At 30.1% G+C, this 26,816-nt stretch overlaps 3 protein-coding genes across 4 annotated transcripts in view; 2 read left to right on the top strand and 1 right to left on the bottom strand.

The window, feature by feature from the left end:
• The window catches only part of LOC105196176 (pyruvate dehydrogenase (acetyl-transferring) kinase, mitochondrial), a 40,812-nt gene extending 33,685 nt beyond the window's left edge, over nucleotides 1–7,127 (top strand). The window contains exons 5-9 of one of the 2 annotated variants that reach the window (XR_850741.2): nucleotides 3,142–3,320; nucleotides 3,402–3,626; nucleotides 4,752–4,975; nucleotides 5,056–5,192; nucleotides 5,841–7,127. Coding sequence is in view for 1 of the 2 variants with exons in the window: in XM_011161960.3 (XP_011160262.1) it covers nucleotides 3,142–3,320; nucleotides 3,402–3,626; nucleotides 4,752–4,940 (593 nt within the window). In the remaining variant the exon portion in view is untranslated. Of the gene's footprint in view, nucleotides 1–3,141; nucleotides 3,321–3,401; nucleotides 3,627–4,751; nucleotides 4,976–5,055 lie in introns of both variants that reach the window. The other variant, XM_011161960.3, reaches the window with a different exon arrangement.
• The window catches only part of LOC105196179 (LHFPL tetraspan subfamily member 2a protein), a 110,315-nt gene that overhangs the window by 66,846 nt on the left and 16,653 nt on the right, over nucleotides 1–26,816 (bottom strand). The window lies entirely within an intron of this gene.
• On the top strand, nucleotides 16,134–21,586 carry LOC105196175 (zinc carboxypeptidase). Its single transcript, XM_011161959.3, has 7 exons — nucleotides 16,134–16,272; nucleotides 16,462–16,625; nucleotides 17,094–17,606; nucleotides 17,692–17,779; nucleotides 19,479–19,681; nucleotides 20,289–20,373; nucleotides 21,311–21,586. Exons 2-7 carry the CDS (start codon nucleotides 16,479–16,481, stop codon nucleotides 21,511–21,513), a joined length of 1,239 nt encoding a protein of 412 aa, XP_011160261.1. The 5' UTR covers nucleotides 16,134–16,272; nucleotides 16,462–16,478; the 3' UTR covers nucleotides 21,514–21,586.

The raw sequence follows: 26,816 nt of genomic DNA, 5'->3' as shown, positions 1-26,816 counted from the left end.
TAAATAAAAAGCACAGTCTAAACAATAGATGAAACGAAAAGGTTTTTCGAAAAGTTTCGAAAAAAGCTAAAACCGTCAGCTGGAAAGATGGTGACCTTAGTTTGAGATACGAAAAAAATTTTTCTGATTGACTACCTTGAAAAAGAGAAAAATCATTACTGGCAAATACTACGGAGCATTTTTAGAAAAATTAAAGATAGCGATTGCGGAATAACCAAGAAAAAGGTGTTGTTTCACTATGCACAATGCACTGGTGCATTAAAGCGTTGCAGCATTAAGAAAATGGATTGTTTGACATTTTGCTGCATTCACTATATTTATTTGATTTAGCTTGAATTTTTATTTGTTCTCTTAACTCAAAATTTTTCTGATCAAAAAGAGATTTGGCTTGAAAGAAGAAACAATAGTGTCATAAAAAAAAAAACTATTTTGAAAACAAAGAAACTTCATTTCGGAAGAGAATCGAAAAATGTGAGAAACATTGAGAGAAATGCATTGAATTTCGAGGAAATTATGTTGAAAAATAAAATACCTTAAAACTGTTGTTTAATATTAAACCAAGTTATTCTTCAAAGTGCCCTCAATAATTCTATTAAATAGAGAGAATTGTTCTAAACGTCAAAGCTAGATTTTAATATTTAATATTTTATATTGTAAATTTACATACATTTTCCAGTTTTTCCAGCTATGCGCCGAATACTTTTAATTTTGAAACACAATTTTAAACTAAATACTATTATACTACTACTAATGTCACAATATTAGTAACAGTATAATAATATTATTATGAAGAAGCAGGTGACATTAGTTCCTAACATTACTTAAATTTGTAAAATTTTTCTATGATTTTCCCATTGGTTTTTGAAGTTAGCTTGTTCATTTTAGCCCAGTAATATAGGTACATCAAGACTATAAGACTGTTTATCCTGTTTTCCACCAGATTCTTAAGTTTAAGAAACATGTAGTCCCAGGATCTGTATTTTTTACAAATGAGTGCAATGTTATAAAATATGTAGGCTAATTTTATTCTCTTTTTCTCATAGTCTGTATCCATATGTTCGACAAATTTGAGATTATATAGGTGTGAGGGTCTTATGATTCTTAAGAAGGTCTCAGTCTATCTCTGTTTATCACCAGTTTTTTTATTTTGTTTGACGTGGGGTTACTTGTCAGCTATTTGGATTATTAGGCAGCCGCTTGCTGTTTTCCAGGAGCTCCGGTGCTCTTGTTTTAACCAATTTTTGATTTTTTTTCTATGGCAAAAGGGATACCTACAGTTTGTTCAACCAGGTCTCGCGGCTTTGTCAGCCCATCATCTGTCTTTCACTGTCAAGAGTGCCCTGGTGTCTAGAAATCCGCTAAAATTATGTTGTTTGACTTTCCTAATCTTGCCAGCGCTTTCATATAGTCACAAATTGCAGATGAGTCTATGGAGACTTATTTAGCAAGCGCTTCAGTACATTTGCTCTGTAGTTCGAGCAGATGTAAATACAGTTCCTGCTTCTCTCTTTTGTTAGTAAAAATTCTAAGCATCTAAGGATAGGCACCTCGGCTTGGAAAACCGTGGCCAGCTTATCCATAGCTTTCTTTATGATTGGTGTTACTCATAATAACCGCACTAAACAGACCACATTAGAATTAATTAGAAATTTTAGTTTGCGCTAGTCTTGGCTATTTCATATATTTTTAAAACTTTTAGCAGCTGTAATTTTTTTAAGATTTTTATCTTGTTTTAATATAAAAGGGTGTTTGTGGCAGAGTTCGAACATTGTGTTAGTACTTCAAAAATTCATCCATTGATCCTGTATAATTTTTATTAAAAAATTTAAGGCAATTTAAATAAGAGAAGCTATTCTTGTTAAGGATCTTACTGAGCCTAAATGCTTTAGAAACACTCAATATTTTTCCAGTAATCTTTTCTCTTTTGGCGATCTTTATCGCCGTTATAATGGCGTTATAAATCCTTAAAAGCGTTCAAATTTGATGTTATTTTTTTTTCTTTTTGCCCTATTGAATAACTTTCTAATCTCCAACCTGTGTTTTGAAAGTTCTTTATTCCATCATGAAACTTTGGTCAAAGAGTACTTCGCGCGATTTTAATGAACAATAATTTGTTTTGTAGGTCTCTTTTTCAGTGTTACTTAGAAATTATTCTTGATGTTAAAGTTGGTCTTTTTAGACTAGATTCTAGATTTGCCTTATAACCTATTTAAGGTTGCGACGCCATTTCTATTCTTCCTAATGTATAAGGATAAATCGAATTTGTGATTCAAGCCCGGAAGGTTTTCAGATTTTCGTATTATGCGTTCTTAGGATCTGTTGTTTTTTTACAGCCTATAAAGGTGAGTCCTGAGTCTCTATTTATGATGATTAGACTGGCATGCAAAACAAAGTTGTCTTTTCTACTTAAGTTGATATTAAAGTTCCACCAGCGTACGTACATGGTGTGAGTTTGCATTCACAACTCAGAAGTAATTTTAGTCTCCTCTCTCCTATCTATGCTATTAACTTCTTAATTTCTTTGGGGTAATAGATCTTTGGAGTCATAAAAAGCATATAAACTGTTTAGCTAGCACTTTTATATATTTATCAATGGATAAATTGAGTCTCAGTTAAATGATGATGATGTTTTCGCAGCTGAACTATATGGCATGAAAATTGTATTTCTACAATCGCAATGAAAGTCCTTATTTTCTGAGTTTTTATTTTGAAAATCCGCAACTAGACCTTTAGTAGAATTATTCAGGAACTTTAGTTTATTTAAATTTGAGTTTTTTTCATCTGCTCTATTGTAGTCACCCGGAATAGGTGATTATTCATTACGCAAGTCCCCTTGCGCTATGCAATCATTGCTTAGCTTGGGGTTTCGTCTTTGTTAGTTGCACTCAATAATAATTGTAAGCTCCTCCACCACTTTAACGTGAGAACCTATTCGGGAAGAATTAAGTTGATAATTAATTTAATAATACTGATGTTATTGAAAAGTTATCAGCTAGGATAATAGTTCGCTTTCTTTTTAAATACACAAGAAATATTAAGTACTAAGATCCAACTCCGACCGTTTAGAATGCTTCTTTAATTGTCTTATTCACACGGATGGTCTTATTTTGATGATAACTGTTGCATAATTTGTCTTTCCAGAACTTGAATGTAGTAGTGAGATTAGGATTATTTATGTACCGAGCCATTTGTATCATATGCTATTCGAGCTCTTCAAAAACAGCATGAGAGCCGTGATGGAACACCATGGGACTGACTCAGATAATTATCCACCACTTGAGGTTTTGCTAGTGCGCGGTAAAGAAGACATTTGCGTGAAGGTAGGAATTTCTTCAGTGGTCCAATTCTTAGAATTCATGATTAGATTGTAATAAATTATTATCGCCTCTTGTCTATTTTAGATATCTGATAGAGGTGGCGGCATTCCTCGTTCACAAACGGACCATTTATTTAAGTACATGTACAGCACCGCTCCACAGCCGAGCAAATCTGATGCTCATACGGTACCACTTGCAGGATACGGCTACGGTCTGCCATTATCTCGATTGTACGCCAGGTATCTGCACGGTGACATCGTATTGCTCAGCTGTGAGGGTTACGGAACAGACGCTATTATATATTTGAAGGTAATGTTTTAAATCTATCGACAATTTCTAAGAATACATCTAAAGAAAAGTATTATTATAATGAATAACTCATTTCGTATTTTAATTCATTTGAATCTAAAAATAATATAGTTGGGACATGAATCTATCCGGAATGATGCGAATAGCGCATTTTGCATTTTAATGGTCCATTTAGGTGCAAAATACTCTGGGACTCTAAAGCGCAAATTCAGATAAATTAAAATAAATGTAATTTTCAATTCATTTAAATTTATTTTTGTTTGCTGAGATCTTGCATATTGCAATATAGTTAAGAAACATTTCTAAAATACAGATATGCAATATGATTTTAATAATTTTGTACATTTTAATGTTCCAATATTTTAAACATATTATGAAAAAACTCTTACGAAAAAAATACTCAAATTTTGAGTGTTTATACTGCAGATTAAGTGTACGCAATTTACATTTAAACAATGAGTGTGTACATACAAAGATTAATTACTTAAAATTGAATGTATACATTAAAAGATTGAATGTGTACTCTTCTCATTGACTGAATGTTTATACTAAAATTTGTGTTAATGCTGAGTATTTAAGAGTTTACTTTCAACATTTGGACATGACACTTAATCCTTTGCTCTGGGAACTACACCTACATCCAAGCTTATTTTATCAATGAATCAATTGTTTCACGTATTCCTTTAGCATGTTTGATATTACTTGATTGCTAAAGGTTTCCTCTAATATTTTTAAGTTTTAGAATCATATTTTAAATAAATAATTTGTTATTAATAAATATATGTTGAAAACTTGTTTTTAGAAATTAAATTTATTTGCATAAAATTTTGCGTAATAATACTTCAAAATCACTATCTGGGGATTTTTGAGGTCGCTGAATACAAATTTGTCAAAAATTCAAAATTAAATGCAAAAATACTACTAACATTACTGAACACTACTGCACTACAGCAGTGTAATAATGTTGCAGTATTGCAGTGCAGTAATATAGTGGTGCAGTAGTGCCTCAAAATACTACTGCGCATTACTAGTGCTCAGTAGTATTTTTCTACAAGGGAATGTATCATAATTTTGTTTTTGTTACGTTTTATTAGTAATATTCTAACTGCAAATTTTTATCTTCAGGCATTATCCACCGAGGCAAACGAGCTATTACCAATATTTAATAAAACCTCGTCAAAATTCTACCGCACACCAGTACCCATTGCGGATTGGAGCAGTCAGTGTGGTGGTGGGATGGCGACAAGGCAACTTAGCATGAGTCACGCTCAAGGCCATAGACTGCCTCATGGAATGGAAATCACTCATTTATAGCAGAACGCGAAGGATGCGGATCCGAAAACGATTGGGTGAGTAGTATATGTATAATAGTACGAAGTACCATTGCTAATTCTTCTTTTTCTAAAATGCTGACTTATTTCTTTTTTAGAGAGCACCAAAAAATTTTCTGTCCGCGTATACCACAAGATGCTTTAATAGGAAAACTAGATCTGTATTTAAAGCCAGGACAAATATCGAAGGAATATCCTTTACAATATTTGTGAGAAATCATTAATTATTAAACAGGTAAAATACTATTCATATTGATAATCTCTTCCTTGTGTCGTAATTGCATCATTACATATCAAATCAATTTTACCGATTTGATAATTTAAAGCTTTTGTTTTCCATCTTTTTTGTGACACAAGCGTAGAACATCAAATTATCTATTATATGTTTTTAATAAAAAAATAGGTAACAGGTTTTACGATCGAAAAAGAATTTTTTTTTTTCATCAATCTTGAAGTTATGATTCATTTTATAATGAAGCGTCGCATCTAAATAATTGGATAGCAATTGTTTGTAATATTAGGCTTTGTATGGCAAAATGTATTCGATCATCTTACATCTTATATTATACAGAAAATATCAGCATTTTAATTTGAGATAGCATTTTTTGTTACATTATAGCTTTGAATGTCGAATGATATATTCTGGACCATGTTTTGAAATTTGTCAAAGAAATATAATCTTTCAATATCTGAAAGATTGTAGATTTTTTTCTAAAAACTTTAAATACTCAACATTTTATTTTCTTTATGTCTTTTTTCTTTATTTTATATCAAATAATAATTACATATATTTAATTACTATTAAATAATATGAAACAATAATAAAATAATTTTATAGGGGAAAGAATTAATTATACATATATTTATATTGAATATATCTTAGAAAATGGTCTAGGACAGGCAGGCATCTACTTCCAATCGACTGTATCAAGCACGTAACAAATTGCAGACTGTGATGTAACATGAAATTTTGATTTAGCTGCTAGACAATTACATTTGTTAGAGTACACTACATTCATTCATACGTGCACAAGATGCGCATATGTAGTACATAAATTATAATTTTACGACTATGTATACGCCAATTGTTCCGAATGATTATAGAAAGAACTGAGTGAAGAGAAAAATATTCCCTATTTCCTGAGAAAGAGTATTTTATATCGCAAAAATTTATGGTCTGCTGACCAGTCGGCTACTTTTTAATTACATTTTCTATGAACAGATTAAATTTGTACGAATTAAAATTGTTTGTTCACGGAGGAAACTTTTGGTACAGATTTATACATTCTGAGGTACCTGTGTCTGTTTCAATTATATTTTGATAATGTATTTTTCTTTTTTTGAATGGCACATGCAGACGTAACAAATATTAAAGGTATAATATTTGTTTGTCTTTTGTATATTCCATTGCAAACTAAATTTTTATTGCAGCAATTAAAAAGTACGGTTAAAAATCAGGTGTTTTTTTACACTTAAGAATATTAATAAAGGATAGTTGTTTAAAAAGTGTACTTGATATTATAATATTTAATATTATAAATAATGTACTTTTTACATAATGTGTAAACTATTTTAAGATTGGGTGCTTTTCATTTAATGACACAAGTCCTGTGTTATTCTGTTTTTATTACTCATTAAATTCTAAAAAAGACAGAACGATACTTGTATCAATTTGCGTCACTAAGTAAAAAGCACCAATTCATAATTTTCTAAGCAATTGACTAAAAAGATTTATTTGATTACACAGATACCTCGGAACGCTAAACATTAATTTGTAAGTTTATACTGTATGATGTGCTGGGAGAAGAATGTTACAAGCGAAATGACGAATCACTTAAGAATGTGTGTACATTTTTTACAATATTGCAATTTTTTTAAACAAACTGCAGAATAAGCTAGTACGTCGAGTATAGCGCGCTTGATAATACATATAACACCACTCAGAGAATGTAGCGTTGACAATTTGTAAGACCCCCTCATCTTTCAGAAACGTGATTGTAGAGATGATTTAAACAAAGAAGTTATGTACATAATACTATGTTGAAGGTGAACAATTGATAAATATGTGAATTTATTAGTTCTTATGGTAAATTGTATTCGTACATGCGGTACGAATAGGATCTTGTAAAGCATTGTTAATAAATATCTTACAATAAAAACGTACTTCTTATTTTATAGATTTTCAATACCGTCACTTTGTTTCTTTTTTTGCCAGATTCCTTTGCTTCATGCAAAAATGCGTCGATAAACTAAAGGAAAATTGAAAACAAAAGATTTACCTTATTTTTATTATAAAAGTTATTTTTAATGTAAATTTAGACAATGTAGTATCTGAAAACATATATTTTTAATCGTGAATTTTAAATAGCAAATGTTGGATTGTTGGTGAGAAAAGATTTCTTATAAATTATGAGATAGACTCCATTGACTTCCGTTTAATCTCATCAAAGTATATTAATTTATACAACGTGTTCATTAATTTAAGACTGCTGGCTATTCGCCGCGGCCATATTGAAGTCATGACGTCAGAAGCGTGAAATTGCGTGAATAACACGTAATTTTGTCCGACGTGCCATTTATAAATAAAAACAATTTGGATAAAACAGACTAATCAGATCAGTTTAAAACACTTGTAAAAATGGGTAAAGACTATCCCTTTTTCGCCTAAGGGTTGGTTTATGATAGCCGTTACTATAAGAAATTCACCAATCATAGTCGACTATTCTTCTATAAATCATGATTGGCCAATTTCTTACGGTTATGGCTATTACAAGCCAATTTTAACAGTCAGTAAATAGTCGTAAAAAAACACGGAAAATGACTTAAGTGATGCTTAATCAGACAGGAAAACACACGGATAGCTATTGAAAGGAGTGAAAAATGTGCTTTTATGTATAAAATTCAAAGAAAGTTTACTTGCAGCCCATTTTTACGAATTTGATAAATACGGGACAAGTCATATTTTCACAATAAAACACATAATAACAAAATGACATGCACGACAACATTTCATCGTCAATCTGTCACGTTTCACGTCTATTAGAAGTAATTTTGTCTATGACGGAATGTCGCTATCGTCAACGCAGAGTTCTCGGCTGAGGTGCCAGGAGCCTTAAGGTAGTGTGTTTTTATTCCGTAAGGCAATAATAAATAGTAATTGTAATTATTTAATCAACTTATATTGAATTATCGTGTTGTATGACTAATACGCGGATGAATGTTCGGTCGCCGAGTTGATCGCCAGGGTGGAGTCGTTTGCACTAATAAAGAGAGGCGTTGCGTGTCCGTCGACCTCAAGCTTTATGACTGTGCTCTGTGTATAGCGATGTTGATACATTGATTGATATAACGTTGATATAATATATCTATTATTAAGTATAATTTATTGTTGAATATAAAAGTAAAAAGTATTTCATTAAATAAAGTGTAAATTCTTTAATTAGTACATAATGAGCTAAAGATATAAATAAAATTTGAAATGTCAAGTATTTGTATTTGCTTTAGTTTATAGTTTTATTTATTTAATTTAATAATTATTTGTTATAATAAAATGATTAAAGCAATCTTTTTTAGTTCATAGTTTTTGTTTTTAATATTGCTTTTCGATTTTTTAATTTTTAATTTTTATTCCAAACTTTTTTTACGATTATTTATTGACTGTTACAGGGAAAAAGGTCCATTTTTTACAAGTATTTTACAGTGATCTTGTTATTTTATTTTATCTAAAACTGTTTTATTTATAAATGGTAAATAAGATTAATACGCAAGAAACTTTTACATGTGATTTCTCGTTTATGACGTCAATATTTTAGTATGACCCCCTTACTGAGGAATCTTAAGAACAACATTAAATTAGGTTCAGATAAGCAATCTGTTGACCTCTAATAATCTGTTGTCATTGAGCACATATTACGGTTTAAGCATCATTTTAATTGAGATAATGCGTTAATTATTAGATAAGGAAACTAATAAACCCCCAAAAAAAAGAAAAGACTAATTTCTAAAATGATATATATTAAGAACAAAAAAAGTAAAGCATTAATCTTATAAAAGATACACAAAATTATTAGACAAATCATATTTTAATGTTTTAGAAAATATAATGAAAATTTTGTCTCGGTAAACTTCAGACACAGTTCTTATAAGACTGTCAAAGATCTATAGTTCTAGATGAGTTCTAGAAAGAGTTCTAGCGTTTAACATAGTTTATTTAATTAAAAAAAAATTATTATAAAATATTGATTTTATAATATTACATAATAGAGTTGTGTGTACAAAAAAATATTTTTCCTCCAGTTCTGAACGTATTTAAACGCCTTCCAAAGAGTTCCGGTCGATTCAATTATTTATTAATTAGAAAAAAATTGTTATCTTTCGCGAAAGACGTATATTCGCGTATATGGATGAGACGCTGATCGGTTGTTTAGAGTTCTGTGCATAAAAAAATATTTTTCCTGTAGGTCTAACTTTTTTAACAATGTTTCATAGAGTTCGGCAACATTAATTATTTGTTAAATAATTTTTATTTCCTGATATAGCCGCATTTATTTATTTTGTTATATGTATATTGGCAAATGTACTGTTACACTGGCTTTTCTCGTTCTCAGCGTAACCCGGAATCAATGACGTGGACGTGACGAGATTATGGTTCCATTTTCTTTTTTTAATTTTTTGAGGATTTTTGTTTTTTAATTTTTCTTGTTATATTTTTAGAATTTTTAAAATATAGGAATATACGACTTTCACGGAAGATATTTTTTTTTAATTAATAAACAATTGAATCGAACGGAATTTTTTAGAAGGACCTTGATTACGTTCTAAACTACAGGAAAAATATTTTTTTGTACACAGAACTCTTCGAAAGAAACCAGCATTGCACCTATAGCTGCGGAAAATCGGCTTTTTCGGAAGTTATTAATTTTTTGTTGATCAACTAATATCGGAATCAAATGCAACTCTTCGGAAGGCTCTTTAATATGTTGAGAACTGTAGGAAAAATATTTTTTCGTACACAGAACTCTTCGAAAAAGACCAGCATCTCACCTATATATGCGGAATATTGGCTTTTTTCGGAAGTTATTAATTTTTTGTTGATTGACTAACATCGGAATCGACCGCAACTCTTTGGAAGGCGCTTTAATATGTTGAGAACTGTAGGAAAAATATTTTTTCGTACACAGGACTCTTCGAAAAAGACCAGCATCTCATCTATATATGCGGAGAATTGGCTTTTTCGGAAGTTATTAATTTTTTGTTGATTAACTAATATCGGAATCGACCGCAACTCTTCGGAAGGCGCTTTAGTATGTTGAGAACTGTAGAAAAAATATTTTTTTGTACACAGAACCCCGCCCACGCGTTCTCCGTATGGGTTTTTGACGCAAAACAGTTTTTCTACAATAACGACTAAAGTATTGAAATTAGGTAAAATATGTATATGACCTTTTTTACAGAGCTTATTATGAACTTCATTTTTTGTTTGACACATTTTTTCGTAAAATGAATATTTTCTGAAATGAGTAAGAAAAACTGTTTTTTCTTTCTGTAATGATATTTTTTTAATAAAAAGTGAGCATTACTTAAAACTTTTCGTATGTCACTTAGTACCTTCCCATTGATAACATATGTCAAGGTCAAGGTCGTCAGAAGCTGCTCCTCTAATGTAAACTTTTACCGTCAGTTTTATTTCGCTTTTTAAGTAGCGGTGGAGGGAGTAGTAAACGTCGCTTCGCATGAAAAAACAACAACCTATATGGAATAGAACAATCCTAGACCTCATTTCTCTCTGTAAATAGTGTGGAGGGGGGGGTGAACCTTGCTTCACAAGTTGTAAACCCATGTGGAATAGTATACATATACAAGGTGTCATATAACAAAAATAATAAAATTTCGAAAATAAATTTTATATAAGTATATCTTCAAAATTATACGAGACCGCCGATTAATTTATAAAGATAAATTATTCAGTACCCTTGACCTCTAACATCTATCAAGGTCAAAATTATCGGAACTGTAACCGCTAATATAAATAAATATCAACATTATCTCTACACGTAAAGATAATGACGTATCAATTTTCAAGCTTATTGACAAGAATAAATTTTGGACGTGAACTAATAGCAACAATTTATAATTAGACTAACTACATCACCGCAACTGTAATTATGAAACATCTTGACCATGGTCAAAAATCTCATGTGAACTCAAATATTTGTTATGTCTTTTAATTTTATATATAAGTACATACATGTTTTAGTTTAGTTTAATATATAGATGTATTGCATAAAATGCTGAAGAAAGTCTTATATGTCTTAAACGTTTATCTTAATCAATATTATTCTTACATTATTATCTGTAAAAATTTAAAATTATGCTTAAAGAAGAAGAGGTTATTATGGCTACTGTGGACCCCCCCCCCCCCATTATCTTCGTTATTAGGTGACAAATTCTAACAATTGTTTATGGAATTATTCAATTGATCAATTATTAACTTGCCGTTTTTTAGTGAAGCTACACAATTAGTAACAATTGTTACAAGATATTTTTACTTTTGAGCACTTCTAAACTTTTTCAAAGTATTTTAACATTTAATTGCACATACTATTTCATTGTTTTTAAACTTAAGCGTATTATCACACGATTGTATGTACACAAGTATTTTTTTGTTATTTAACTCTTTATTTGTCTGTATAGACTTCGAGTTGTTCAAAATTAAACAATAATATAAAAGTTTGTTAATATGGTTTTTTAAACAAAATTTTCATATTGAAATAGATATTTCTTCCATAAATCGATTGTTATTCTAAAGGGTAGTGTTCAAAAACATCAGGGATATTATTTTATGTTTGTTGTTTAATGTTAAACAGGGATAAAATGATATTTCTAATGATATCTTTAAAATCTTTAAACGCAGAAAAATTTTAAATCAGAAAAATTCTGAACAATGGAAAATTAAAAATATATACTTTTTAACAAAATACTGTGTTTTTAAAATAAAACCAATTTTTAAAAATTATTTTTAGGCTAGCCATATTACCAGCACCTTTTTTCCTACCGATTATGCAATGCATCACATTTTTATGAATCACGTCCTAAGTAATAAATATTTCATTACTTTAAGTTTAGAATCTATTAAACAACACTTTGACGAATAGAATCGTTGTAGTTTCAATATAAAATATTGATTATAAACAAAATTATTCAATAAAATAAAAATGAGTGCCATATTACCTTCTTCTCCTTTACAATATTTACATCTAATTAAATGCTCATTATTGACCTTTCTTATAATGAATTGCGATTGTATATATCGTGTTGTAATGATTTTCTGATTTATAATTTTTAAATATATTCATACGATAAAATTTTAACAAAACACACATACACACATTAATAAGATATTGATATTTCTTTCTTATCTATTTATAATAAACGATATATATACAGAGTAATCTTTCGATGTCATTAAATTTAATCTGAACATCAAGTTTTCGTTTTATTTCGATTTTAAGTCCGTTTTATACGTATTTGAGTGAAATATTCATAAATCAGAAAAATAAGTAGAAAAGAATAAAATGGATTCTATTGATTAAATGTAAGTAAATAAAACTGTAATATTTTAAGATTTCAGTTTGTCCAGTAGATAATATTTCGTTAATTAGACTGATTTCAGATCTATTTTTGAACAGTTAATTTTTCATTTAATAATGCATATACTTTTAAATAATTTTTACGTACAAATTTACTAATTAGCGTATATTTTTTCTAAAAAGATTTTTTAAGATTAATCTAATGCAATGTTTAGTTTCCGAAAAATAGAGAAGGGAAGGATGTCATTTTATTTTTAATTTTAGGAGACCTACATCAGTATTTGTGATTGTCCTATATCATGAGAAACCAGGTCGAACTGTTTAATCCTTGATCGAGTTTTCGCTAATTCTTAAGCACATACAGTATCCGTGTCTGATAAGAACCCGCATGTTATCAAGGCAAATAATAAATTTAGAACATCATGTATGCGGTAGTGTTAGCGGTTCACGAATAATTCATTTCTCATACAATTAAACGCCCATATATATTCCATTACTCCGGGTGTGCTATGATTTAAAAAAAAAACTGGCGCGTATATGTATATAAAAGCTGAAAAGTGAATCGTTGGAGCACATTTCACAAAACGCAACCTAGGAAGTTAATATAGTCATCGCATCGCATGAATCATCGTTGCATAAACAGGTAAAAATCGGTGTTGAATAGTAATTAATTAAAAGTAAAAGTTAAATAATAAAGTTGAAAAGATACCTTTTCAATCTGTATTGTATTTGTCTTGTTATTTTGAGTAATTTAATCTTAAAATTGTAACATTGTTTAAAAAACGTTTTTTAAAATTAATTTTTAATTAATTTTAAAAAGAATTACATTCTAATTTTCTTTTAATTTAAAGTTAATTAAAGCTAATTTGATACATCATTGAATGGAGTTAATTTTCCATTCAAGTAACTTTTAAATATAATGAAATTAACTTTATAGGTCATTAATTTTATTATTTAATTTAGTTTAAAAAAAAATCAACTTTTTCCATTCTGACATACATGTTGAACCATACAGCATACAAACATTAAATTAAATTTCAAAAACGTTTGTTTAATTAATAACTATTGACTGTCTTGCAGACATTGCGATTCAACATTCAGAAATATTATTCAATATTTTGATATAACATTTATACAACACATTTAAATCTAGAAAATTTATCAAAAGCGGATTTTACAATTAGTGCTCAATAATTTCTTAGATAAATTTATATATTGTATATTTATAAGTTCCTCTCAACTGCGTCGTATGTTTGTCGTTTAAAACGCAACTAATAAATAGAACTAGAAATGTAATATGAAATTAAATTGCTAATTAATTTAATAATGTAAGCATTACGATTCCCTTTGTCCCAAAAACTGTAAAGAATTTGTTGCGAAATATATTACCTCGGTTATTATTAGTATTGAGCACTAATATTCATTTTCGAGCAGTTAACTATTTTCTCGATTTAAATGTATTAATTCACTTCTTGATTCACTTCTTGATAATTCATAGTAGGTCATTATTTTTTCTATGTATATGCAATGTAGATTTTATATTATATTGCTAAAAAAATAAAATAAAATAAATATGTAAAATTATTTTTTAAGCCTTCTATTCTTGCGTTTTAATTTTGTCAGTCTGATATAATGTATTATTGTTATATAAAATGTGTATTTTGTACCCCAATAATCTAGATTACGTTTATATTGGTTTGTTAGGTAACATATGTTATTTTAACGTAATTTTACAATTATATTCTGTGATTTGTTGAATGCAATTTTTACTGACAATTTTTACTTTCCACACACCTGTCGCAAAAATTTCTTTTATGTAAACTGAATTGATGTTTCAAAAGATTGAAAAGAAAATCTCTGCATTTCTCCTTTTTTATTTTCTTTGAGCAATCAATTACAGTTTTATGTTGATAAGTTAATTTGCTTATGTTTAAAATATATTTGTTAGTATATTATAAAATATTTAGTTCCAAAAAATAACGTTGATTTAAAGAAAATCTCATTTTTTTTTTTAAAAACCTGACATGATAGAACATTTTCACTTTTTATATACGGATTTGGATGCAACATGCCAACAATCATAAGAAACATCTATTTGGATTAAAGTTACTTGACTAAATTTTTTTGTCGACAAGTGTAATTAGATGAGATTATCTTATCGTTCCAATTAGTTATCTAGAGATTAAACTTCATTGAGAAACCGTGATTAAAAATGACAGTCACGCAATAATTAATCGACGTAGAAGACCGTATGATAAGACAATGAAGAATCGATAATACTGAACAAGATAAGGATATAAATGTATGTATGATAACTGCATAATAAAATGTAAAAAGATACGCAAAGTACAGTTAATTAGTGGCAAAAAAAAAATTAAAAAATTATGTTAAATAAATAATAAAGAAAGTAAAATGTAAATTCAAGTATTTATTTATCAAAAGAAGGTATCATTTTTAGAAAAAACGAAGCAAAAATTATTTGTCAGAAAATAAGTTACTTTAATTTACACCTTTAATTTATACATTCTTGCAAATAAAAAAGAATTTAGTGATTATTTAGTATATTGATTTGATTATTGCTTTATTTCATCTATTTTGCAAACATTAATTGGGTTACCGTTGAAAGCAGTTTTTATTTCTTATATTATTTACCCAATAAGCAAGAAATATTAAAGTAACATTTAGAAATGTTAATGGTATATAACGTTTTAAATGTTCTAAAATAATATTGTATAAACATTGAAAAGAATTATTTGGTATTTAATTGTTTTTAAAACAGTGTTGAAATATTTTGAAGTCATTGTTTGTTCGTATCTATATTGTATATAACGTTAAAGATAAAAGACGACTAATTTAAAAATATTATGTCATCAAATATCATTGTAAAGTAATGATTTTATGCTTACTGAATAATTTTCTTATACTTGTAAGACTACATAAAATCATATTACTTTTTCTAAATCAACGTTATTCTTCTTGTAATTAAATATTTTGGTAACATATGATTTTAATATAAATAAATTAACTTCTTCTATATTAACTCCAATAAAACTTATGAATATATACAGGATGTTTCAAAATTTGCGAATCAAAATATAACAAGAAAGTTTTAATTTAAATTTAATTCCTATATCATTTCCTTTAACAAAAGGCCGATGTATTTAGGACGTAATCCGCACATACATAAAACAAAATTCGAAAAATTTTAACTCGTGTTACGATATATTTTATTATGTATTTATAATAAATTTTTATCTACTGTAAAAAATTTTATAATATAAATACTCTAAGATTTAACTCAGCAAACCAAGAATATGACTGCCATTATTACATAAATATAAAAGCATTACATTTACATATTATATAGCAATTAACGTATAACAATATTTTCTAGTAAATATAACTTTAGAATCTAAATTATAGAAAAGCACATGTGAATATAAATATACAATCAGTTTATACATCAGATAAAGCTGCTAGATAACTAATTATGACACGTTGTTTCGATACCTATTAATCAACACGGATCAACGTGATAACGCGATTCTTTTCAAATTAATCCAACGGTAAAACCCAATATAATCTTCGCTTGATTGATCAGCATGATTTTTTCTTAAAATGTTCTAGATATATGTTGATTGTTGGTGCCGTGTGCATCCAGTGTTTAAATACAATGGACGAAACAGTAGCTTAATCATAAACACAAACGTTCTTATTTAGCAAAGGGTAAGCTGATCTCTACGAGAAAGACTATTCTTGAATTGAATCGACTGTCTAGTCGATGACAATGGTCGTCGACTATTTTTCTGTAAAAAGTTTTATACTGTCTAACCGAAAATAGTATTTGCGATAATTGTATTGATTAACGATCAATAAAAATTAATTTCACGCATTAAAATTATGGGAAATGTTTAGTTTTATACAGAGCCATTATGTGGAAGATAATAGTGCTGTGCGCGATCGTGGGCCTGACGACAGCCCAGAAAGCTCTTTACAACAATTACAAGGTCTTCAAGCTGATTCCCACCACAGAAACACAACTCGAAATTCTGCAGGAATTGGAAAATGCTTATGATGGAGTGAGTAAATTCTTTTTAAGTTATAGATACGTTTTGCAAATATAAATAGAGAATGTCTTTACAGAACTTTATTCTTACTTAAAGTACGCTTTAATATTGCATTCGATACTTGCTTTGTTACTCGAAATTCATGCAAAATCAGTTTCACAAAATTTATACACAAAATCGAAACTTAAAGGCCTATGCTATAGCCTTATGCTATAGCCTTAATGGTATCGTTACGATATCTTTGTATTAGGTTTTTTTATATCATGTAACAGATGCACACCGATATTATTAACGACATCGTTAAGAATAGGCCCCCTTAGAATTAATTCCAGAAATTTTTAATTGTTAAATATTCTGTAAAACTGTAAAGTTATTTACAAAATATTGAAAATAAAAAATAAACAAATAATTCTTATAACATTTTTTTAACTTCAAAATTAAACTTAAAGATTATTATGCAAAATTAAACATTCTTTACAGTTCTCTTTCTGGAAATCACCGAGTATGGTGAATAAACAAGCAGATCTAATGGTCGCTCCGCACAAGTTGCCTGAATTCTACGAGAGGATGGCTCAGATCGGTATACCGTACCAGCTTCATATTAACGACGTTCAGAAATTAATTGACGGAACAACTCCTCAGCGCCGGTCAAAAGAATTCGATAGTAGTTATCACACTATCGAGGAGATCTATCAGAAACTAGACGACCTGGCTGAGGAATATCCCGACAAAGTGGAGGTTGTCATAGCCGGTAGAACATATGAAAACCGCCAGATCAAAGGCGTAAAGGTTTCCTTTAAAGCTAACAATCCTGGAATCTTTATCGAGGGTGGCATTCACGCCAGAGAATGGATCTCGCCGGCAACTGTCATGTATATCTTGAATCAATTGCTGACCAGTAACGACCCGGACGTCAGAGAGCTAGCTGACAGACACGATTGGTACATCTTCCCATCATTTAATCCTGACGGTTACGCGTACACGCATACTACGGTAAGTTCTCTGTTTCATAATATTATACGTGATCTTTTAATTCATAAAAAATTAATTTTATCTGTGTGTCATGTCTCATTTCCAGGACCGATTGTGGAGAAAGACGCGTAAACCATACGGTATCTTTTGCCGTGGCAGCGATCCTAACAGGAACTGGGGCTACAAATGGAACAGTAAGTATCCAGATTTATATAGTGAACAGCGAAAATTCTTTCTTCTTCTCTCTTGCTCTCCCCCCCCCCTCTCTCTCTCTCTCTTTCAAATAGCTGTCTCGGTGGAAAAATTTTAATAAAATTTTGATGAAATTTTGATAATATTTTGTTGAATTTTATGTTCATTTTGGAACATTGTGACTAGTGAGATTTTAAAATTTCATCAAAAATTTATTAGTTCCAATAAATTATCATTAATTTGCCATTACAGAGTATTTGCGATTTTTCATTATAATTTCATCAAAAATTCATATAATAAAATGTCGTTAATTCGTCAATAATGTAGTTGGGTCTTTTCGTTGCAATTTCATAAAAATTTATTATAATTTCAAAAAAATGTTAATTTATTGCTATGGACTATTTATAAGATTTATTTTATTAAAAAAAAATTTCCTTATTTTTTTATTAAATGGTATTACGTAGTATTAATTTTTTGTCAAAATTTTATTACATTTTTATTCCAATCTTATTAAAATATTATGCTATTGCATATTAGCTAAATTGAACTTTATTAAAATTTAAAATCTATAGATTTATTTTCATTAAACAAAAATTAATTCAAATAAATTGAAAATTACAATTTATTTTAATTTATTCGAGTTTGCGGTTTAGATATTCCGAGTGTTTTTGGATTTAAATAGATTGAAATATAAAATGCGCTATTCATTATTTTGAATTCATATTATTTTTGGATTCAAACGGATTCGAAAAATCTAAAGTGCGAATTTGAAAATGTCATAATAAATTCATTTTTATTCACTTCAATTCATTTCTGTTTGCTAGATTCTTTTCTTTTTAATCAACAACAAAAAATTTTGGTCGTGAATACTGAAATTTTGGTCCTAAAACTAATAGCTAAAAGACGAAAACAATGAATAAAATAAAATTATTTGTTCCTCAAAGGATTACAATTGTTTGAACAAATTTTTTTAATCCAATTTATCCCATATATACGTACACTTAACCTATTTTTTCATTTAATTATACTGAACTTAAAATTAACATTACTCTTTTTCTTCGAACCTTTGCTTTAATAGTTACAAATGCACATTGCATTATGCATACAAATGCAATGTGCATTTGTAACTATTAAAAAAACATAGTGTTTCATGTACAATTCGCAAATAAAAACACAAATGATTTCGTTTTGCCTCGATTTACTCATGCAAATAACTGTATTTTTGTTTACAAGTCATACATAAAACATCATGTTTTATCACCAATTACAATTGTTATTAAAATTTTTTTCTTGACATACGCTTCTTTTTTAATAGCGAAAATATAACTACATACAAAAACTTAGAAAACAAAACAAGAACTCGCAAATTATTAATCCAATAATAATAAAATTTATATATGTTAAATACAAGACTTCATATTAATTATTTCGGCTAACAGCTGATTCGTACTTTGTTAGTTTTATTTGCCTTTCCATGAAAAAATCAGTCTGAAAAATTATCAGGTATAGGGTGAATGTATTGAAATTTTATCAAGTTTAATAAAACGTCAAGTTTATCGATATTTTATAATAATTTTATTAAAACTTTTCTAACAGAGTTGGAATAAAGTGTTATTAAAAGTTTAGGTTATTCTAAAAATTTCAAAGAATTTTTTATTAAAAAAAAAATTTATTAACATTGTTGTAATTTGATGTTTTCAGCTGGAGGTGCCAGCAGTAATCCATGCTCTGAAACTTATGCCGGAAGTGCGCCGTTCTCCGACATAGAGACGAAGAGCGCGTCCGAATACATCGAAACTATTGCCGACAAGTTTTATGCATACATATCATTCCACAGTTTTTCGCAGCTATTGATGTTCCCATACGGACATACGCCGGATCACCTTGACAACTACGAGGAAATGGTAAGAAAAACTGTAACATTCTAAAGCAAAATGAAAAGATTTTTCGAAAAAAGAAATATTTTAGAAATTAATAAAACATTTTTTTACAATTTTTTTTGTACATCACTATTGTTGGACTAATTGTATGTCTCAATCAGATTCTTCGAATTTAAAAGATTTTAAAGATGATGTCTCTAATGTTTCTAGACACTGCACTCTAGAATGACAAACGATTTATCCAAGAAATATTTCGATATAAAAATTTTGCTTAAAAAACCATATTAATAAAATTCCATGTTATTGTTTTAATTTTGTATAGCTCAAAGTGTGTATAACCGAATAAAAAGTTAAATAACAAAAAAACACTCAAGTGTATGTACCTTCGTGTGACAATACACTCAAGTTTAAGAATAATGAAGAAGTATGTGTAATTAAAAGTTAAAAGTGTACCTTGAAAAAGTTTAGATATGCTCAAAAGTAAAAATGTCTTATAACAATTGTTAGTTATACTAAGTATGCTCTGAAGAGCCGCGTTGACTTTCATTGTCCTTTTAATCATTGTTTTTTAAATATTAATTATATATTTTTTTTAATGTTAAAATTTATATATAATCTTTATTATTTTTAGTTGGCTATCGGTACGGCAGCGATTAACGCTCTCAAACAGAGATACGGAACTTCATATGAAACCGGAAATATTGCTGAGACGATCTGTAAGTGCAAAGAAATTTTAATTTACAATATATATTTTATTTTTTTACTGTATTTTACTTCTCTTTAACTGTAAGATTTACCCTATGTGTATACATGTATATACACACACAGAGTGAATCTTACAGTCATTAAGTTATTTCTTATGGTAAAATTTTGACACAAGAATTACAACTGATCTTGTATAAATTCTAAAACAAATGAATAAGATGTATCGACATATTATAAATGTTCGTTTTACTGAAATATACTTCTTCAATTTTTTTAAAATTGTGTCAAAGTATTACCTTTTTTCTATTAACTTTTTATATGATAATTGTGCTACTGTCTAACATATTTATATTGTGTTAAAGTAACCCTAACTCCCTAGATCTGGGTACAATATAAAATTTTTAGATTGCTATACTTTTTTATGATATAATTTGAAAGCTGGGATTAAAGTTAAAAAACAGTTTTAATTATTCATAGGTACGATAAGCCTGTGGGCATATTTTTTTCATTATTCTCAATGTGAAAATGCACGAAAGTTTAAAAAGCATACTTGCGTAGATAACTTGTAAGTTTACGGCGTTTTGAATACCCCTTTATTTTTTTTTAATTATACAGTAAGACCTCCTATAACGCAAGAAATGTGTTTCGCGCTATAAGAATCTGTTATACAAAATCAGGAGCGTTTTTATCAGATTCTAAGATATATATTTCATGTATTACCAGTTAAAAAATATAGTTTTTGTTCAAAAGATATAATAGCGTGTTAAAGTTACAGATTTCCACAAACTCATAGGTGGGGAGGTAGGTAACAAAAATATGTGTGGGGAGTTAGAGTTAACACAAAAACTTGTGTAGACTGTTTGAGATATGCAATATATGTTTAAAATTTTTCAACTTTGTGAAACGTGATTTTTAAAAAATTAATATTCTTGTTAAATTTTTTTTTAGATATAGCTTCCGGGAGCACTTGCGATTATATCAAAGGCACTTATGGTTTACCCTTGTCTTACACCTACGAATTGCGTGATCAAGGATATTACGGCTTCTTATTACCGCCTGATCAAATTATTCCTACTGGAGAAGAGACTCTGGATTCTCTCGTAGGAATGTTTAAAGAGGCAAAAGCACGTGGACTTCCAAAAAATGTTTAAAGCTGGTTAATTTATTGTAAATATTTTACTCTATTAAGAAATATATGATATGATTTTATTTGACAAATTACAATTGTTGCTTTTTCATTTTGCTTTGTAATCTAATATTATGTAATCTAATATTGTAATATACATATTATGATAATACATTTTGATATTTATTAACAAATATTAGAGGAGGTAACGCGATGTAACGACGCAACGCTCAATTACGTATGCAACTACGCGATACGCTCGTAACTATAAACTCGACAAAAAATATAACCAATCTGTTTACATCATATAAATGTATTATTAGGATTAAATCCATCATAAATCATTAATAAACTCGTACCGGTAAAGCATCGCAACGAACGCCGGGTGCTTGGCAGAGAGATATCAAAATATCTTAACACCAGAATGTTATAAAATAGGTAGGCGTTTGGATTAACCCAAACAGAACAGAAAGTCATCATGGCGTCAAAATGACATTAAAGTGACTGCAAAATGATTGTTAAAAGTAATTTTTTGATCAATTACGATTCACTTTGATATCATTTTGACGTTATTGTAACTCATCGTTGTTCTGCTTGGGAATTATAGTTTATGTGATTGCCTAGTAACTGTATTTAGTTTGTCAAAAAAAAATTTTTATATATATAATTATATATGATTATATATATTTTAACATATGCCAGATAACATTTCGTGCGGTTTCATGTAGTCCTCATGCATGATTATCGTGTGTGTGAAGCTGGCACATCATTTGGTGGAAAATCACTAAACATTGACAGTTCTGAGTTTATTTTCAATAGTTCTACAGTTCCTGATAGATAAAACAAATAGTTCTGGCCTTTAAAGCGAAAAAAACGCATAGGACAAAGTGAGGTGCCAGGTTCACGCAGCACCTCACTTTGTCCTACGACATTTTCCAGACCGAATTCTTGTAGGATTTTAAAAGATCTATAGTTCTAGATGAGTTCTAGAAAGAGTTCCAGCGTTTAACATAGTTTTTTTATTTTTTTTTATTTTTTTTTTATAAAACATTAATGTTATAATATTATAAAATAGAGTTCCGTGTACAAAAAAATATTTTTCCTACAGTTCTAAAGATATTGAAGCGCGTTCCGAAGAGTTCCGGGCGATTCCGATATTAGTTAATTAACAAAAAATTAATAACACCAGAAAAAGTCGATTTTCCGCACATATAGGTGAGGTGCTGGACTTTTTCGAAGAGTTCTGTGTACGAAAAAATATTTTTCCTACAGTTCTCAACATATTGAAGCGCGTGCCGAAGAGTTCCGGGCGATTCCGATATTAGTTAATTAACAAAAAATTAATAACATCCCGAAAAAGCCGATTTTCCGCACATATAGGTGAGGTGCTGGACTTTTTCGAAGAGTTCTGTGTACGAAAAAATATTTTTCCTACAGTTCTCAACATATTGAAGCGCGTGCCGAAGAGTTCCGGGCGATTCCGATATTAGTTAATTAACAAAAAATTAATAACACCCGAAAAAGTCGATTTTCCGCACATATAGGTGAGGTGCTGGACTTTTTCGAAGAGTTCTGTGTACGAAAAAATATTTTTTCTACAGTTCTCAACATATTGAAGCGCGTGCCGAAGAGTTCCGGGCGATTCCGATATTAGTTAATTAACAAAAAATTAATAACTCCCGAAAAAGTCGATTTTCCGCACATATAGGTGAGGTGCTGGACTTTTTCGAAGAGTTCTGTGTACGAAAAAATATTTTTCCTACAGTTCTCAACATATTAAAGCGCGTGCCGAAGAGTTCCGGGCGATTCCGATATTAGTTAATTAACAAAAAATTAATAACTCTCGAAAAAGCTCGATTTTCCGCACATATAGGTGAGGTGCTGGACTTTTTCGAAGAGTTCTGTGTACGAAAAAATATTTTTTCTACAGTTCTCAACATATTGAAGCGCGTGCCGAAGAGTTCCGGGCGATTCCGATATTAGTTAATTAACAAAAAATTAATAACTCCTGAAAAAGCCGATTTTTCGCACATATAGGTGAGGTGCTGGACTTTTTCGAAGAGTTCTGTGTACGAAAAAATATTTTTTCTACAGTTCTCAACATATTGAAGCGCGTGCCGAAGAGTTCCGGGCGATTGCATCATTTATTAGTTAATAATAAATTGTTAACTCCCGCCAAACACGTATTTTGTCATATATGGTTGAGACGCTGGTCTTTATTCGAGAGTTCCGTGTACAAAAAAATATTTTTCCAATAGTTCTTAACGTAACAAAGCGCCTTCCGAAGAGTTCCGGTCGAGTGCATAATTTATTAGTTAATAATAAATTGTTAACTCCCGCCAAACACGTATTTTGTCATATATGGTTGAGACGCTAGTCTTTATTCGAGAGTTCCGTGTACAAAAAAATATTTTTCCAATAGTTCTTAACGTAACAAAGCGCCTTCCGAAGAGTTCCGGTCGAGTGCATAATTTATTAGTTAATAATAAATTGTTAACTCCCGCCAAACACGTATTTTGTCATATATGGGTGAGACGCTGGTCTTTATTCGAGAGTTCCGTGTACAAAAAAATATTTTTCCAATAGTTCTTAACGTAACAAAGCGCCTTCCGAAGAGTTCCGGTCGATTGCATAATTTATTATTAACTAATAAATATTATTAACTAATAAATTATGCAATCGACCGGAACTCTTCGGAAGGCGCTTTGTTACGTTAAGAACTATTGGAAAAATATTTTTTTGTACACAGAACTCTCGAATAAAGACCAGCGTCTCACCCATATATGACAAAATACGTGTTTGGCGGGAGTTAACAATTTATTATTAACTAATAAATTATGCACTCGACCGGAACTCTTCGGAAGGCGCTTTGTTACGTTAAGAACTATTGGAAAAATATTTTTTTGTACACGGAACTCTCGAATAAAGACTAGCGTCTCAACCATATATGACAAAATACGTGTTTGGCGGGAGTTAACAACTTATTATTAACTAATAAATTATGCAATCGACCGGAACTCTTCGGAAGGCGCTTTGTTACGTTAAGAACTATTGGAAAAATATTTTTTTGTACACGGAACTCTCGAATAAAGACCAGCGTCTCACCCATATATGACAAAAAACGTGTTTGGCGGGAGTTAACAATTTATTATTAACTAATAAATTATGCACTCGACCGGAACTCTTCGGAAGGCGCTTTGTTACGTTAAGAACTATTGGAAAAATATTTTTTTGTACACGGAACTCTCGAATAAAGACTAGCGTCTCAACCATATATGACAAAATACGTGTTTGGCGGGAGTTAACAATTTATTATTAACTAATAAATTATGCAATCGCCCGGAACTCTTCGGAACGCGCTTTAACATGTTGAGAACTGTAGGAAAAATATTTTTTCGTACACAGAACTCTTCGAAAAAGTCCAGCACCTCACCTATATGTGCGGAAAATCGACTTTTTCGAGAGTTATTAATTTTTTGTTAATTAACTAATATCGGAATCGCCCGGAACTCTTCGTCACGCGCTTCAATATGTTGAGAACTGTAGAAAAAATATTTTTTCGTACACAGAACTCTTCGAAAAAGTCCAGCACCTCACCTACATGCGCGGAAAATCAGCTTTTTCGAGAGTTATTAATTTTTTGTTAATTAACTAATATCGGAATCGCCCGGAACTCTTCGGCACGCGCTTCAATATGTTGAGAACTGTAGAAAAAATATTTTTTCGTACACAGAACTCTTCGAAAAAGTCCAGCACCTCACCTATATGTGCGGAAAATCGACTTTTTCGGGAGTTATTAATTTTTTGTTAATTAACTAATATCGGAATCGCCCGGAACTCTTCGGCACGCGCTTTAATATGTTGAGAACTGTAGGAAAAATATTTTTTCGTACACAGAACTCTTCGAAAAAGTCCAGCACCTCACCTATATGTGCGGAAAATCGGCTTTTTCGGGAGTTATTAATTTTTTGTTAATTAACTAATATCGGAATCGCCCGGAACTCTTCGGCACGCGCTTCAATATGTTGAGAACTGTAGAAAAAATATTTTTTCGTACACAGAACTCTTCGAAAAAGTCCAGCACCTCACCTATATGTGCGGAAAATCGACTTTTTCGGGTGTTATTAATTTTTTGTTAATTAACTAATACCGGAATCGCCCGGAACTCTTCGGAACGCGCTTCAATATGTTTAGAACTGTAGGAAAAATATTTTTTCGTACACAGAACTCTTCGAAAAAGTCCAGCACCTCACCTATATGTGCGGAAAATCAGCTTTTTCGGGTGTTATTAATTTTTTGTTAATTAACTAATATCGGAATCGCCCGGAACTCTTCGGCACGCGCTTCAATATGTTGAGAACTGTAGAAAAAATATTTTTTCGTACACAGAACTCTTCGAAAAAGTCCAGCACCTCACCTATATGTGCGAAAAATCGGCTTTTTCAGGAGTTATTAATTTTTTGTTAATTAACTAATATCGGAATCGCCCGGAACTCTTCGGCACGCGCTTCAATATGTTGAGAACTGTAGAAAAAATATTTTTTCGTACACAGAACTCTTCGAAAAAGTCCAGCACCTCACCTATATGTGCGGAAAATCAGCTTTTTCGAGAGTTATTAATTTTTTGTTAATTAACTAATATCGGAATCGCCCGGAACTCTTCGGCACGCGCTTTAGTATGTTGAGAACTGTAGGAAAAATATTTTTTCGTACACAGAACTCTTCGAAAAAGTCCAGCACCTCACCTATATGTGCGGAAAATTGACTTTTTCGGGAGTTATTAATTTTTTGTTAATTAACTAATATCGGAATCGCCCGGAACTCTTCGGCACGCGCTTTAGTATGTTGAGAACTGTAGGAAAAATATTTTTTCGTACACAGAACTCTTCGAAAAAGTCCAGCACCTCACCTATATGTGCGGAAAATCGAGCTTTTTCGGGAGTTATTAATTTTTTGTTAATTAACTAATATCGGAATCGCCCGGAACTCTTCGGCACGCGCTTTAATATGTTGAGAACTGTAGGAAAAATATTTTTTCGTACACAGAACTCTTCGAAAAAGTCCAGCACCTCACCTATATGTGCGGAAAATCGACTTTTTCGGGAGTTATTAATTTTTTGTTAATTAACTAATATCGGAATCGCCCGGAACTCTTCGGCACGCGCTTCAATATGTTGAGAACTGTAGAAAAAATATTTTTTCGTACACAGAACTCTTCGAAAAAGTCCAGCACCTCACCTATATGTGCGGAAAATTGACTTTTTCGGGAGTTATTAATTTTTTGTTAATTAACTAATATCGGAATCGCCGGAACTCTTCGGCACGCGC

Source organism: Solenopsis invicta, chromosome 9, assembly GCF_016802725.1.
Source record: "Solenopsis invicta isolate M01_SB chromosome 9, UNIL_Sinv_3.0, whole genome shotgun sequence".
NCBI lineage: Eukaryota > Metazoa > Arthropoda > Insecta > Hymenoptera > Formicidae > Solenopsis > Solenopsis invicta.
This window is presented reverse-complemented; position numbering and strand designations above follow the sequence as displayed.

Bases quoted from the DNA above. Each gene is read 5' to 3' on its own strand.
- LOC105196175 (XM_011161959.3), top strand. From the start codon at position 16,479: ATGTGGAAGATAATAGTGCTGTGCGCGATCGTGGGCCTGACGACAGCC. The intron at 16,626-17,093 runs GTGAGTAAATTC...CATTCTTTACAG, and splicing joins TGGAAAATGCTTATGATGGA to TTCTCTTTCTGGAAATCACC. The intron at 19,682-20,288 runs GTAAGAAAAACT...TATTATTTTTAG, and splicing joins TTGACAACTACGAGGAAATG to TTGGCTATCGGTACGGCAGC.